This window comes from Amblyomma maculatum, chromosome 2 (assembly GCF_055883805.1).
Source record: "Amblyomma maculatum isolate TAMU_Amacu chromosome 2, ASM5588380v1, whole genome shotgun sequence".
Classification (NCBI taxonomy): domain Eukaryota; kingdom Metazoa; phylum Arthropoda; class Arachnida; order Ixodida; family Ixodidae; genus Amblyomma; species Amblyomma maculatum.
The window spans coordinates 98,877,455-98,893,537 of NC_139345.1; the positions used below are offsets into that span (position 1 = coordinate 98,877,455).

Sequence of the window (16,083 nt, forward strand, 5' to 3'; positions counted from 1 at the left end):
AAAGCGTCTCTCACGGGATTAGCCGTGACAATGGATTGGACCATGGCGATGACACGTTTCATGGCGTGTACATTTGGAACTGGGTGAAGCACGATAAAGCGAGCACTTACAACCTTCGATAAGTTTAAAGCTTCATGCACTTAGGTAAAAGGACAAAATATGTAGACATGTTGTTAACAAGCACTGCTTATAGGCCATTAAATGCATGTACCACATGCTGGGAGCACCATGTTTAAGTCATTAAATCTCTTACCCAGTGCTTATTATATCTGTCTTTACATAGGACCTATGGAATGACTTGAAAATTAAGCGCCACAAAAATATGCACCACTGCATTAAATAAAAATAAATTAAATTTTATAGGTTTAAGCAGTAGCCAACATAGTTCGTTTACCTAAAGTGAACGGTAGCGACCGTCGGATAATTCGCGATGACGTGCCAATATCCTTCGGGTGCTTTAACATCAAAATGTAAGGCAGGAATGACAAGGGCTTCTTAACGCAAAGTGTACTCAACCAGTATGCTCTTAGTCGTATTGCTTCCTGAGCTAGGACAAGTAAATACAATCTCCAGCGTGTTTTTCGAACATTAACCCAAGCAAAACTATTGCTGGAGATGCCCCGTAGTTTGGGTTGCAGTTCATTTACAGCGGAGGCTGTTATGAAATGATGCAAACGCTGTGGCAAAACGAATTCATGATGTGACGACTGCATAGAAACACACAGCTGGCAGACGACGCGGCTGGCTGCGCTCCTCCTGGATTTACTTATCAAGTCTGCCACCAGTGGCGTGGCCGTTGCTTTGCCCCCTTAGAACTTGCCACTGTATCCAAGGCAGGGCCGCATGATGTGTTTGGGACCAGTGGTGATAGTGTAATTGTGGGTGATAGCCCTCTAGACACTTAAGTGTTACGTCGGAGCCATCGGCCAACGCTTAGAGGGGCTATTATTCGTCGAACCCATGCACTCCAGCGTTCATGTTAGGCATGGGAAGGGGTGGGAGGGGGTGCAGTTGCAGCGACCTGCAAAGGTTACAGGGTGTGTGTGATTCTGAACACATTCAATCTTGCAACCCAGTCTGGTAGCCTCGGACATTCAGGCATTTCAGAAGATTGGCCAGCATGACTACCCTGAAATAGTAGTTTTCCTTTCTCTTACACCTGCATTTCTTAGACGTCTGCTGCCGACTGCGCATTGGGCAATGCAGCTTGATTTGTCCCTGCCCACCCATTGTTCTGAAGTGTATTTTGCCTGCCATGCAGCTGAACTGGGAGACTACAATCCTGACGATCACAAGCATGGCTACCTGGCGGACATGAGATTAGTGCCTCACCAAACCGAAGAACTGGAGGAGAAAATAGCTGAGCTTCACAAGTTGCATAAGTATGGGGCTACGCAACTCACTTTTTTCATGTGTTTGCATTGCATTGAATTTTTTTTCCTTTTTTCTTTTTTTTTGGTTCGACCAAAAAGGAAATGTGTTGTCACATCTTTGTTTTGAGATTTGGGATGTAGGTGCATCATGATGCGAAGACAGCAAATAAGACAAGACATAGATGAAGTATGCATTGCTTGCGGCCTTCTTATCTACGTCCTGGGCCAGTGTGATATAACAGTTTTTTATACAGATTTCATCTTCCCACCCTACTCTTTTTTTATTTCTATCTCTTCGTCATTTGCTGAGTAACACACCCATGCCATAGCTGCTCTTGAGTCTCTGGTGCAGATTGAATGATGTGTTCGAGCATCATTTCAGCCAGCTGAAGGATAGAGAGTATAGCATGGAAATGAACTCTATTTGTTTGTATATTTATTTTGTATTGTACCAGCCCAATCCTGCATGATATTCTTGCACTGTGATCCCTTCATAACAACCATTGCCTTTGTCTCTGTTCAGGGCATAAAAAACAGTACTAAGTACTAGAAGCTACATAAGCAAGTGCTGGCTTGTGAAGAGAATTTTATGTCTGAAACTAATGATTTAAGTGCGATTTGTAGCACACTTTCTTGTTGTTTTTTCATGCATGTTGGGCAGAGAGGGACTGAACGAAGACATGATTTAAGTATGATTCAAAGCAGCTTCTTCTTTTCCATGCATGTTAGGCAGGTAGGACTGGTCGAAGACATGTAACTTAAGGTGCTTCTGCAACTTTTGAAAACTGTCAGTGCTATTCTAGGCGGGAATTGAAAACCCTTGCCTTAATTGGTCAGCATGTATTCAGGGATACCAAGTGCAGGCTCTGATACCACAGTAATACTTCTTTCGGCCTTATTTGCTGGCAAAAACAGTTCTTTTACCCAGCAGTGGTCATTCTTGCTTGAGGTCTTGTTCTGACGAGCTTGTTACCAGTGAATGTGGACACTTTTCTGTGTTCCCTTGAAAGCCTAGGGATGAAGCTACAGCAGCCTGCAGCGTATGCTGTATTCACACCTCTATAGCATGCCATGAGAGTTCCTGTTTGTGTGCCTGTTTTATTTCTTCCTACACTATACCAGGGGCGTGTGTAGCTCACTCCTCATTCACAGGTTGCACACGTTTTATCATGCTCATTCTGCAAAGTCTTCGCGGCTGATCAGAAGCTAGAAGCTTTGGGTATTCCTCTTGCTTCCTCCGTTCAGTTTGCGTCACAGGTAACGCATATTCAAACTAGTGATGGCAGCTTTTGATTTGCAACTTTGAATTTACTTCACTAATTAGTTGGCAGTGTTTACTGCTGTGCCTTTGTTCTGAATTTCTGTGACTAATACCCCAAATTTTGTTCCAGAGGCCAAAATTCAGCGGACGCAGAGTTTAACTTTCTCGAGCACGCGAAGCGATTGGACATGTATGGTGTCGATTTGCACAAGGCAAGGGTAAGGGTAAGGAACGTTTGCATGTTTGTCTTGCATGAAATTTTTTGCTCGAGCCATACGTCCAGTCTCGTGCTGTGCTTGCCGTATTTATTATCTTCTCGTTTTACATTTTTAAAGCAGGAAAAAATGTTGTCACTGTGGAATGTGTGCTTGTATGCTCCTTGTAGTTTAAGCATGCTAGAATGTATGTTGTCTCGTATAGTATGTGGAAGCAATTTCAGCTCTAGTTTTGTTAGTTAGCTGCACAAGCTGCATGGTTGCTATACAAACTTTGGCCACCAGGCATTTATAGGGCCATCTGTGTAAAAACTTCATCGTCACTGACCTTGAATGCATGGTCATTGTTGACTGCAGTCAGTGGTCATGTGTTTCTGCGGTGCTTGTGGCATTGCACCTTACAAGCATCGTTAGTTATAGGTGCATTTGTCTTTGAAGCCACAGATGTGCTGTGTTTTTTTTTTTTTTTTTTTGGCTAAATTGCATTAATCATTGCTTTATGTAGCGAGAAATTGTGAGGGAAAGTTCTTTTTGGTGCATTTATACAGGATAGTAATCTTTGGAGGGTTGGTAATGCTTGTCATAGAGTTTCATTTAACATCCAGGTTTCTGAAACTAATGCTTTGGGCAATCGTCAACATCAAACATATAAAAAAGGCTCCACTAAGAGGAACTCAGCATAATTGAAGCTGATTTCAGCCCACTTTAAATTCAAATAATGAGAGTTAAATGTGCGCTAGAATCTCACCAGTACAACCATGGTTGTAGTCAATTTTGATATGATAATGGATCTATAACATCTCCTGACTAAAGTGCACTTCCTAAGCTGTGCAGATAACTGTACATTCCAAACATACTGCTGGGCCACATGTAGTGACATGAATGTAATGTGGGAGTTGTGATGACTGCACATTTTAGTGTCACAATCACCCTCGCACTGTACACATCCCAAACACTAAGCTTTTGCTCGGCCCCCGTGTGGTGGTGCAGTGGTTAGGGCACTCAACTGCTGTGCCCAAGGATACAGGATCGAATCCCGGCCGCGGCAACAGCTTTTCGGTGAAGGCTAAAAGCAAGGCGCCCCTGTTGTGTTCAATGTGATTGCATTTTCAAAAACTCCAGTTTGTCGAAATTTCTGGAGCCCTCCATTATGACATCTCATAGCCTGAGCCGCTTTGGGATGGTAAGCCAGATAAACCAAGCCAAATCTTTTGCTCGGTGTTGTAAATGAATCCAATCAGCCATTGACAGTTTGTGTAGATGCATTTCCCTTCCTCAGCATGCATTTTTGGCCCATTTTTAGACGGAATGAATATTGAGTGAAATGGATATCTTTAGCAGTACCTTAAAAATTATATCATCAAAGTTGGAACACGTTTCTTTTCACTTGCCATTTTTTCTAAAGGATGATTTTTAAGTCAATGTAATTAGATTGTAGTGCTCATAATTGTGTTTACTGATTAGATTTCAGTCCCTTTAGATGTTCATGTACACAACATGGAACAGGGGCAGTAGTGTAACACTGGCTAGGACAGAAGTTCAAAGGCTCATTTCTTGTTGATTTTCTTATATGGAGGTGTTTTTGTGATGGAATGGAGTTGCAGCAGTGTTCTCTGTGTAAGCTTTCATTTACTCTGTTTTCACTGGACAATTATTAACTGCAGTTCATATAATTAGATATCACATTTCAGAGGCAGACAGACAGACAACGTTTGCACATTATATTCATATCTATAGTATCATTATTTATTTCCCACCATATTGATTAATGCTTCCTCCCAAGGGACCTCGTAAAATTTTTTTGCCATTTCTCATCAAGTGAAGCGTATTGTCTGAGTATAAGAAATGTAAAAATATAAACGAATAGTTTTCTTAGTGCCGCCACTGCATTGGCTGCTTGCTTCCCATTCAGTGTTCTAAGTTGTTCTTGTGCCACTCTTGTTCAGGACTCTACACAAGCTGAGATTCAGCTTGGCGTGACGTCCTACGGCCTCGTAGTCTTTCAGAACAACATACGCATCAACACCTTCTCCTGGTAAGGCATTCCGCAGCTTTTTGGTTCTGCTTTTTGCTCTCATTTTTCTTTTGCAGCTAAGTGGTCGCTTGTGTGCATTTTTCTTTTCTTTTCAGGGCAAAGATAGTGAAGATCTCATTCAAGAGGAAGCAGTTCTTTATCCAGCTGAGAAGAGAAGGAGTGAGTTTGATTTTTGTTTTGTTTTGGACAGTTTACTTTTTGTTAGGTCACTGCAAAAATTTACTTAGAGAGATATTAAATATATATATAAATATATACTTTGGCTGCATTGTGCTCACATTTATGTTTCACTGAAAGAAATTGTGACGTGGTATCTTTTCTTGCTGACTTGTATAATGACCGTTTTAAAGGTACAGCCCAACTATGTTTATTAGCCCCAGCCTTATTTATTTCAGCCGGTATTGTGCAGTACATGCGAATGACCTTTACATGTTCAGCTTTATATTCAGTGTTGTGTGGTCAGCCTGGGATAGATGTACCCTTTCGAGCCTAAGACACTTTTCTTATTTGAGGAAGTGTAATTACTTGCACCTGTTGCTGTGTCCTCTGTCATCCAGACTGAAAGCTACGACAACCTCCTTGGCTTCAACATGCTGAGTTACCGGTCGTGCAAGAACTTGTGGAAATCCTGTGTGGAGCACCACACCTTCTTCCGTCTCAACTTGCCCCGTCCAACCACCAAGCGGTTTCTCTTCAGCCTCGGTTCCAAATTTCGATACAGGTGCTTTCTCTTGGATACTCCATTTTGGGGTATTTTATATGCTTTGAAGTACACCATTTCTATCCTTTTGTGTTTGAAGCTTATTATATGATTGTTTGTTTAGTAACATATGTAACACTGGTTTTAAAAATTGCACTGCTTAGCACCGTAAATTGTTGCAGTGACAAGGGATCCTGCCTTTGCAATTGTATTTGGTGTCCAACTTTTCTGCGTAGTGTGGAGAAGTGTCCTCCTTTCTGTCATCAGAGCATCTTGAGGGCACAGCCTAATCATTCTACTATCAGTGTTTGCACGGTAGTCATTGAACATTTGACATGGTTAATAGCAACCCTGAAAGTACTGGTGAAGAGTTGATTCAAAATGACAGTGGTGCCTGCGGCATAAAGTGCATTAAAGCAGTCCTGCTGATTTTATTTTGTGCATAATTGGCATAATTATTTCATCCCCTTCAACTTTCGATTAGCATCAGTAGTTTAGTGTATTAACATTGCCTTTACTTATCAGTCGTATAAGCTAAAAATATATTCAATATACTGGTACACTCTGGCATTAAAGTAATATCAAGGAAATCTAAAATTCATATTAGCCGAGGTGTAGATAGCATAGTGCTTCCAATCTCTCTTCCCCTCAGCTGGAGTAGCAAACTATTTTGTTACTGTCAGGAGGGCAAAATGTTAGTCACTGGTAAAGTTTCACAGTTGCTGCTCGAAATTTTTGAAATTAGAAAAAATTTGTAAATTGGTTTTTTAACAATGTACTAAAATTGTAATCATTAAAAATATTTGGTTGCTTCTTGAAGAAATAAGTTGCATAGATGAGTAAAAACATGCAGAGGTGTTTTTGAAGGAGCAAGAACTTTTATTCACCCTTTTTTTTGAAAACGCTCACCTTTTGTTGCCGAGTTAAGTTGGTCATTTGCTTCATGCCACATCAAGCCTTACACCAGTGTCTACGGTTTGCCTTCCAGTGGCCGAACAGAATACCAGACGCTAGAAGACATGAAGAAGAGGGGCCTGGATGACCGGCCTTTTCTCCGGTGCGTACGCTTTTCTTATTGAAGCCTAACTTTTGTTATTGTTTCTGTTAGTTCATTTGGTACTGCAGAACCACAGCCATTTAGATCAAAACACTGACATGTGCTTCATAGTCGTGGGGTTGGTGCAATGCTTAGGAAAGGAAAAGCACGGCGTCCATCTCGCCCATGGTGGGTACTTGAATTGAGGCAAGAGAGGAAGTATGGGAGAGAGAAAAATCCATCATTATCGATGACTTTGGGACAGTTTTGACCCAATTGAAACTGTGAATGAACTCTTGGCAGTTCGTACATTTTACATAATGCTATAAATCTTTTTTTAAAAAGATAAAAAGACACATGCATTAGTCACGTTTCCTGAATTGTCACACGATTGTTAGGCTACTGTTACATGTATCTGTACATACTTTATACTTTCCCAGCTTTCTGGTGCTGTGCATTCATTGTTCCATGCAAATCTGAGAGTCTATTTTTATGACATGCATTGCTGCAAAAATGCAAGTATGCTATTCGCTGCCAGGGAAAGTTAGCCCTTTCAGGCACCGCTCGTTATTTCTCTTCCAAACCTTTTTCTACCGTAATAGATTATACAGGCCCTGAGAGAGCCACTTTGTCGATTTTTGCAATGCTGTGCTCTGGTAATGGTTAACTTACTACTGCCATTTGCAAAGTGACTTGCAAAGTGGCACTGTAATTGAAAGTTACAGCACAGTAATGCCAGGATTTGTGAAATTAATGCTTGAAGGATCATGAAATTTGTTCCACGCACACTTGATCATGCCAGTGGAAATAGAAAAAGTTAAAATAAGGGTACCTAACACTCCAAGGACGGAGAAGACAGCGTGAGAGCAGGCATAGTGTGAGATGCCAGCAAGCATAAGCTGCTGACATCACTTGGCAGTATAGCTCTGAATGAACCTTAGGCTCTAAAAGTTTTAATTGCTGGTGGTGTATAAGCTTTCCGCAGGAATACGGTGAAGCACTTGCTACCAAGCTCACAGTTATGTGAAATATTGCTTGCTTTTTTCTGTGGATTGCATTAAAGAGAGTCACGATACCGGCAATATGAAGGACTCTAAAATCACTTGAAATAAATTGCTGCCAATCAATGATAGGCTCTGCCATTTTACAGATACTGCCAAAATGGCTCAGAAAGAACCCCAGATGGTCGAAATTATTCCAGAACTCTCAGCTGTTGGCATCAGCCTTCATGGTTTGTATGCCGCTTATGCCACATTGCATTACGTATGCTGTGCACTCTTCTCTTGCCTCTTTTAAGCTGTCCTTTATGTGTAGCTTTTTTTGCTCTAATAACGGGGTGCATGGTGACATCGTGGTCCCAAAAGTGATTAACTGCCACCACTGTGAAGCAGGAGGACACAAAATTTTTGGTCCTTGCTTTCTTATTTATTTATTTGATGGTATCTTTGGCAGGACGTGGTGATGTTTAAATTTCCTATTGTCTTTGTCTGTGGTCATTTTCTGTGTCTGTAGTCAAGCAGTATTTGTCGCGGTACTTGCCCTGAATTTTGGCCGCATGCCTTCGCAACAAATCATTTGTACTATATCTGCTGTATCCCTGAGGCCACACCACCACAGAGCTGTTACATCACGTGAAGTCAGAGGCCTTACATACATGAACTTGACAGCTGCATATGTACCGTCTTTGCCAAAAAGTAACCACGCTGCAGGATCTGCTTCTCGGCCATGTGGTAGCAAATTCATACCACTTATGAAGCTCTTAATCTCTGTAATGTAAAGGTGAACACCTGTCCTCACTTCTTAACTAGTTGTGATAAAGTGGGAATCCTTATTAGCTTTATAATACAAAAGAGAATCAAAACGTGCAGCCTGGTTACTTTTGGCAAAGACGTTACATAAGCTCATTTCCAGCTGGTCAGGATTGGCGTGACTTAGTTCCCAATGTAGGACAATGTTGTGCTAGCATACAAATGTAGCGTTCAAAATTTATCTTGAAGGCAGGGCGACATCAACAACTCTGACTCAGCTACGTTTACATTGTTGATGATCGATTTTTTGACTCTCTAGAGACATCGAAAATATCCAAAAAAATCAAATTTTTTAGAAAACATCATTTTGCATAAACTGATTGCCACTATGTTGGAAGAAGGAGTCAGTAGACCAGTCTGATGCTTGACAGTCTCGCCGCACATTGTTTACACAGGCAATGGGCGGCAACCGGCTTTTGAGGGCTGTACTGCCATCAGCAACTCGCGGGTGAATGCACTGGCTTAGATGAAGTTCAGAGACACACTTGCTCACTGAGCGTTCACTGAACCGCCACGTATTGAGTACGCTTCACCGCATAGGCTTTATCTGCCATGCAGTGAAACATCCTTGAAATGCGGCGGGGCCGTATCTGCAACTACTGCGTCGCACTGCGTAAAAGTTTCTTATTTTGCTCTGCATTTCTAGCTCAAAAAAGTGCTTTATATAATCACATTTTCAACTATCTTGAAGCCTGGATTAATGACATTCCACAGTACATGTTATACGGAGGCTTGGCTATTGGCTTCAGCAGTGGTGCTTCAGCAAATGTGAATAAAGTCCAAACAATCGAGCAATCAGTCATGATGCGTCTGAGTCTAAATGATTAAACATGTCTGAAAAGCCAGATGTCCGAATTTTCGATCAACTGCATCTTGCCAAGACTGTTTCTCTCAAGGAACCTGCCCCTTGCAGTCTGGCTGGCGCGGTTCAACTGTACAGTCACAAATCTCAGTCTGGAAACATTTACACGAGCCTAACAGGCAAATTGCAGCCTGGGAAACCAGCTCAGTGCATTATTACTGTTGCTGATTTAAGCAGAGTCCAGATAATGGGATATGAAATGCTAGAAAAGATGCCTTTGGAGTGGTTAATAAAATTGTCACATGCAGTTGCATCACACTTCATGTAGTAATACTACTTGTAAAGTTCTTAAGTGAGAATAGATGGCTATGGCAATGGAGAACGGCATCATCGTTGGTGCCAGAATTCGGACTTGTTTTCTTTACTATTGTGAGCAGGCATACTTGACATTGGGGGAGGTTAGAAATGCCGCCTCTGTCAAACTGCCCCATCTTGCAATATCATCCCCTGTTTCATTAGAGACTGGTTAATCCATGGGGGGAGAACTTATAGTGTATTTTTGTTTGTGTAAATTGTATTGAGTGTAATGGCTACTCAACAGAGGTAAAAGTTCTAGTGGGACTATATTTTTTAAGTGTGCTCTCTTTCCTTGTTCTCCTTGCAACTTAGGTCCCCCAGCAAGCGGTGCATCCGGCAGACAGTCCCCACGCCGTCGGAGGCCCGCGAAAAGCCGTCCAAAAGCCTGACCCGCATGAATGGGACGTCCAGCGCCCATGTGCGCCCCTACGACAGCTTCAGCCACAAAGTACAAACTTCGGGGCCCGACTACTTGCCACGCAAGGCCTGGGTCGACAACGCCCTGTGAGTGTGCACCGGGTTCATTGACCTTCTACCAGGCGGCCTACTTCGTGCGTGCATGCACATGTGCACCGCATTTACATGAATATAAGTGCGACTTCTTTACTCACTTCATCGGCTTCACAGCACATCTTGCGTTATATGTGAAACCAAGGAACCAAGTACTGCAACCTTCACCACAATGCTCGCGAGCTGCTAGGAGAAGCCAACTTTTCGGGCACCTTAAGCAGCATGGTATGCAAGAGGAAAATAGACAGGGAGACCATGAATGTGAAAAGAAGAAATCGCTGGCTGTTTGGAAAGAGAAGATACTAAAAGAGAGTTGAGTTGTCAGAGGAAAGAAGGGCTAACAAGCACAGGACTGGGCAACATGAAACACATAGCAGCAATAATGTGGTGGTGATGGCGGCTGCTATCGCACTGAGTGCAGTAATGCATCAGGTGTTTTGCTGCATGCAGTGATGTCGCTTGCATTTATGAACTGTGGCCGCTGTAATGATTGACTTATTTATTGCTTCCAAAGGCATTTTTTCAGTCTGAAACAAAATCTACTGCTTTCTAACCTATGGTGAGGTCATCCAATTCGGTATGAGACAAACAGGATTATTTGAAACAAACGAACTAAGAAATGATACGGAATCATTGTTCCTAATCTCATGACAAGCAATTAGATCAGGCGGCTCTCGATAGCCATTAGTCCATTGCCATGTGCAGACATTTGACACGTCCTGACAGCCGCTTCTGCAGGGAAAGAGCAAGTTAACAAGTGTTAAATACTGCTCCTGGAAAATGTGGCGAGGTTTCACTTCCACTTCAGATGAACCAGAATTTCCTCATTTTTGAACGCTTAGGTGCTTTGAATAGAGTGCGAACCAAATTGAAATATGTCGTATACTTATATACTCCTATTTGTTTAATTTTTTTATTGTTGTTTTTTATAAAAGCTTCATTTTTTTAGGGATGCTAGTCTCATGGTCATTAAAAAATTGGCTTTCAGTTGATGCAGGCTGACTTCATTTTGTCCTCAGCGTCCATTAGGAAAGGCAGAACATTAGAGAAGTTTGATATAAAGACAGTTCCTGCTGGGTCCCTGGCATTTTGGGCAGAGGTGAGGGAACGTAAAGGGGAAAGAGAGGCATTGCACCCCTGTCAAGCAAGAACCTGCTCCTACAAGCATTACAATCATCAGTAAGTGAAGCGACACAGTTTTTACGTGATGACCTTTGTCTTTTGGCACTACACGTGGGGCATTCACAAAACAGGTGTCGATCCACCTGGTGCACAGGTGAGGCAATGGCTGGGGAGTGTGCAGAAGTTCAGCTGCTGCCCTGAATACTGGTTCAGGCGTTATCCACCTTCGAGGAATGCCAAACACACATGTAAAGTGGCAGGCGCATGTGCAAACTAGTATAGACATCGAATTTTTGGATGCAAGTTTTACTTTTTGTAATGATGCATAAGAAATCGCTGTACGTGGGTCATGACATGAAATTTACCTGCAGCCAGCAAATAATGTATAATTAATTTCTTTTATTATTATTTTTTCACCTGTTTCGTATTCAACACCCAAGTGACGGCTGTGTTATCACTTCAAAGTCAAAGTCAAGACTAGGTCACATTAGGGATGACAAAAACAGTAATATAATTGTTTCTCTATCATTTTAATTCACTACAATGCTGAAGCCAGCCTGTATCTGAATTACAACAAGTGCATAGGTAGTGATTATGTTGCTGTTTTCTTGGCCATCACGTGACCTAGACTTGACCTCCAGAGCTTTGAGAGGTGAGAGCTCCTGCGCTAGCATGCAAAGCCTGCCTAGGCCACAGCAGCAAATAATTGTAGGAAACACTCACTATGGCATTTCAATCGCAGAAGCTCTAAATTTTCCATTGTTACCACTTTCGTCATCATCATCAATCTAGCTACACCCTAGTCAGGGCAATGGCCTCTTGTATTCTTAATAAACCTGGCCCTCACGTCCACGTACCTAGTTTTCTGTTGCCCCTTGCTATGCTTGCCTTCCTTTCGAATCCAGTCTGCGTTACCCTTGTGACTATCGGTTATCTTGCCTTCGCATTACACGTCCTACTCACGCCGATTTCTGCTTCTTGATTTCCTCCACTAGAATGTCAGTAAATCACTTTTGTTTCCTGACATCACTCTATGGACTTCCTGTTTTTAATGTGATGCCTATCATTTTGCATTGCATAGGTCGCTGCGTCGTCCTCGATTTGCGTAGAACTCTTTTCATATATAGTCAGTATACTCGTATCATGGTGGGGGTTATTATTGCAAAAGCAATACTACTCTAGGTTTCGAGCCTTCAGCGAGCGCGGCAGTAGCCATATAGGTCTTACCCACGTGACGCTGTGACATCACACCCCACATGACACTAGAGTGAGAGCTGGGCTACCAACCCAAGCAGTCGGCGTAGCGCGGTGGTAGCCACGTCTTACCCACGTGACAGAAAAGCACGAGATGGGCTCCCAACTCAAGCGGTCGGAGCCGCGGCTCAGTTGGCAGGAGCTGCCAACTTGGGTCTCTCGTTTCACATGGGGCGGTTATGTCAGAATCAGCCTGCTAGGACCCTGGCATTCACGTTATCCCTATAGGCCATCAGGCACATTCATACGGCTTGGTTAAAGTGGTGCTTTATATGTGGGCTGAGGAAGAAGAAAACAAAAAGAAGAATGCTCGGTCACCCGCATCTAATGCTTTCGCTCAATATTTGGTTCAGCAGCGATGAACCCTTGTAATTTTTATCCAGTCAGGGTGTCTAAAAGCTGGTGGCAGAAAGGCTTCCTTTGCATCAGAGGTGCCCTGTCGGAAGCAGTCTTGCATTGATTCACGATGCCAAGAGTGCTGGACTGTCACTGGAATCTTTACATACAGAAATTTACACAACTACAATTTTAGCGCAAGCACTTCGAGACATTTCTACAGCAAAGAAGTAGTCAAATCTCGTTACTACAGACACCACATTAACGAATTTTTTTAAAGAATCTCCAGCAAATTTCTTATGTTTTCAGTGTAAAACTATTTTGGAATTACAAACTTCAATATAGGGCACATTTCAGAATAATGTATGTATTTATTTTTTCTTCTATAATCTAGGAACATCAGTATTACGAATTCGTAGGGCTGCACGTTGGGGCTAGAAGGCGACTGTAGCATCTAGTCCCTCCGTGGCGCATTCTTGCGAGATTCACCCCCATAAGCTATCATCATCAGCATATCTAGTGCCAGCTCCTAGCAACACCACAAAGCTGTAGTTTAATATGCAGTAGCCAGCAGGTCTAGCCACCTAGCTGCCTGTCGTTTTTCTTCGTTGTGTGCGATGGTTGTGTGTTGTTCACTGGTCGGTCGTTTGTGCCAATGGCACGTGCGAGACTGTACTTTTTTCTTCGTGGATCATCTTATTGTGAAATTTGTGTGAGATCTAATGATGATTGCAGCCAGCGTAGTATTAAGAAAATAGGAAAGCAGCTTTCTCTGCAAGAAATCCATGCAGGAAAAAAGCGAATCGGCCTCTGCAAACAGCTAGCATTGCCTCGTCGATAGCCGCAATCATTTTGAAAGACCGAGACAAGACTTTCAAACTTCAGGGAGCACTGAAGATGAGATCTTATCGATCATTTTTTTGCACATGGACAACGTCCGTACTTTCATCGCTTGGTGCAATCACGCACCCAATGAGGTGTTGCCCAAAGAGGAAGGTATATATGCTGTAGGGCTGTAATGTAGTGCGTGGTCATGTTTACTGTACGCAGCAGAAGAAAATAACTGATTTCTTCAAATAAATAAGCTTTGAAGTTAGTGCAACATTTTCATTTGAGGTTTTGCTTGTCTACACACGTGCCTACTGCCAAGATACGTCATTTTCATACCTAGGCTTATTATCTCAGATTTTTCATTACAACGAAATGTCAAAATATTGAACGACTTTTTCCAGTCCCACAGGATTTATTATATCGAGATTTGACTGCATAATGACAAAACATAGAACTGGCTAACAACAGAGGAGACCCTTGATTGGCATAACTGAAAACGCTTTATACAGTCAAACCCGAATATAACGAACTCGGATAGAGCGAGTTATGTTTTATATCGAACACTCGAATTTCCGCTAGCATTATGCATATAAAATGTATTTTTTATAACGAACTACACATCGGATATAGCGAACTCAGCGCGCGCGATCGGTCGCCAAACGCCCGCCAACGGGCGGGCCTTTGTGCCGGCTCCGAGTTCTCTCCGGGCAGCCCACGCTGCCGGGCCGCAATACTTCTAGCGCATGCCGTTGTCAGATGGGAGGGGGATTGGCGACGGCTCCGTTCCCCAAGGTCTCACACAGCGCATACGTCATCACGCGCCCGCTAGGGTGCTTCTGCTGCTTCTGCGCCGATGCCACGCTTCCGTAAAACGCAGGAGGGGCTCTCTACAGCAGCTTCCACGAGGGACCCTCCTGTACGCATGCGCGGCCGTCGCCCGGAGTAGCGTGAGTAGCCTTTAAAATCCGCGCCATCGGCCAGCCTCTCTTTGCAGCGCTCCTATTCGGCAGCTGCCTACCATGTGATCAAAGACGTTCGACCAGCTCCGGACCTATTGCGCTTCGAGAAAGAAGCAACACCGGCCAGAACTGGTTTCAAGTTTGGGCGAAGGGAAGGCAGCCTCCGAACAACGAACGCGTCAATGGCGAACTTTCCCGCATCCTCGGAGCTTTCTTTGTTCGCGTTTGCAAGTCGTGCTGCTGCTATCCTCACGATTCCGGACGTGCCTACGTTGCTGTTGGCTTGCATTCCGGCGCTACATCCTGCAAGATGACGACGAAGCAGCGGCGTGCCCTACCGCTTTCCGACAAGCTGGAGATAATTCGCCGCGTTGGCCGCGGCGAAAAGAAGTCTGACGTTGCCGCGCATTTCAAGATTCCGCGGAGCACGTTAAGCACCATTTTGAAAAACCAGTCGGCCATCAGAGGCAATGCACAGGAACGACCAAATGGTGACGGCTTTCGCCACCTCAAGCCGGCTTACGACCAAGTAGAGAAAGCGCTGTACCAATGGTTCTTGGACGTTCGCGCGCGAAATCTGCCGGTCTCTGGCCCCATGCTACAACAGAAGGCAAAAGATTTTGCCTTCGTCCTGGACGTCGAGGGATTTACAGCGGGCAGTGGTTGGCTCCAACGATTTAAAGACCGCTACTCCATCACCGGGAAGGTGGTTGCAGGTGAAAGCCAAGCAGTGGACGCTGAGAGTGCTGAAAAGTGGGTGCAAGACGTGTGGCGTGCTGTCACGGAGAGATACGAACCGTGCAATATTTTTAACACCGACGAGACTGCCTTGTTTTGGCAACTGCTGCCGAGCAGAACCTTGGCGCTAAAGAATGAGAAGTGCCATGGCGCCAAATTGAATAAGGCCCGAGTCACCGTTCTTCTCACGACAAACATGGACGGTTCATCAAAGCTGCGGCCGCTTGTCATAGGCAAGTTCAAGTCTCCTATGTGCCTGCGAGGATGCACTTCACTCCCAGTCACATACAACTCAAATTCTAAGGCCTGGATGACCAGAACGTTGTTCGAAGCGTGGCTGCGTGGCTGGGACAAGGAACTTGCAACGAGCGGGCAAAAGATTTGCCTCCTCCTCGATAACTGTTCTGCACACCACTGCGGCGTCACGCTCAAGAACATCGAGCTTTGTTTCCTGCCACCGAACGCAACAGCGGTTTTGCAGCCCCTCGATCAGGGGATCATCCGTGCTTTCAAGCTGGGCTACATACAGGAAACGCGTCGTTGAGCGGCTGTTGGTGAAATTGCGGGTTAACGACGAGCTCAAGATTAATTTGCTGGCCACAATAGAAATGATTAACCGTGCCTGGCAAGACGTGACGCAATCCACAATCCGCAACTGCTTCCACCATGCTGGACTATGTCGAGAGGATGCAGAAGCTGCTAGTGAAGCGCGCACTGTGCAAGATGGCAGCGATGTTGCCACGCTG

General features: G+C 43.9%; 1 protein-coding gene across 6 annotated transcripts in view; it reads left to right on the top strand.

The window, feature by feature from the left end:
- Nucleotides 1-16,083, top strand: part of Ptpmeg (protein tyrosine phosphatase Meg) — a 305,511-nt gene that overhangs the window by 182,579 nt on the left and 106,849 nt on the right. For 5 of the 6 annotated variants that reach the window (XM_084594816.1, XM_084594818.1, XM_084594817.1 and 2 more), the window contains 7 exons: nucleotides 1,262-1,382; nucleotides 2,765-2,858; nucleotides 4,796-4,884; nucleotides 4,980-5,043; nucleotides 5,442-5,605; nucleotides 6,573-6,641; nucleotides 9,900-10,091. In XM_084594816.1, the coding sequence (XP_084450942.1) occupies nucleotides 1,262-1,382; nucleotides 2,765-2,858; nucleotides 4,796-4,884; nucleotides 4,980-5,043; nucleotides 5,442-5,605; nucleotides 6,573-6,641; nucleotides 9,900-10,091 (793 nt within the window). The remainder of the gene's footprint in view (nucleotides 1-1,261; nucleotides 1,383-2,764; nucleotides 2,859-4,795; nucleotides 4,885-4,979; nucleotides 5,044-5,441; nucleotides 5,606-6,572; nucleotides 6,642-9,899; nucleotides 10,092-16,083) is intronic. The other variant, XM_084594815.1, reaches the window with a different exon arrangement.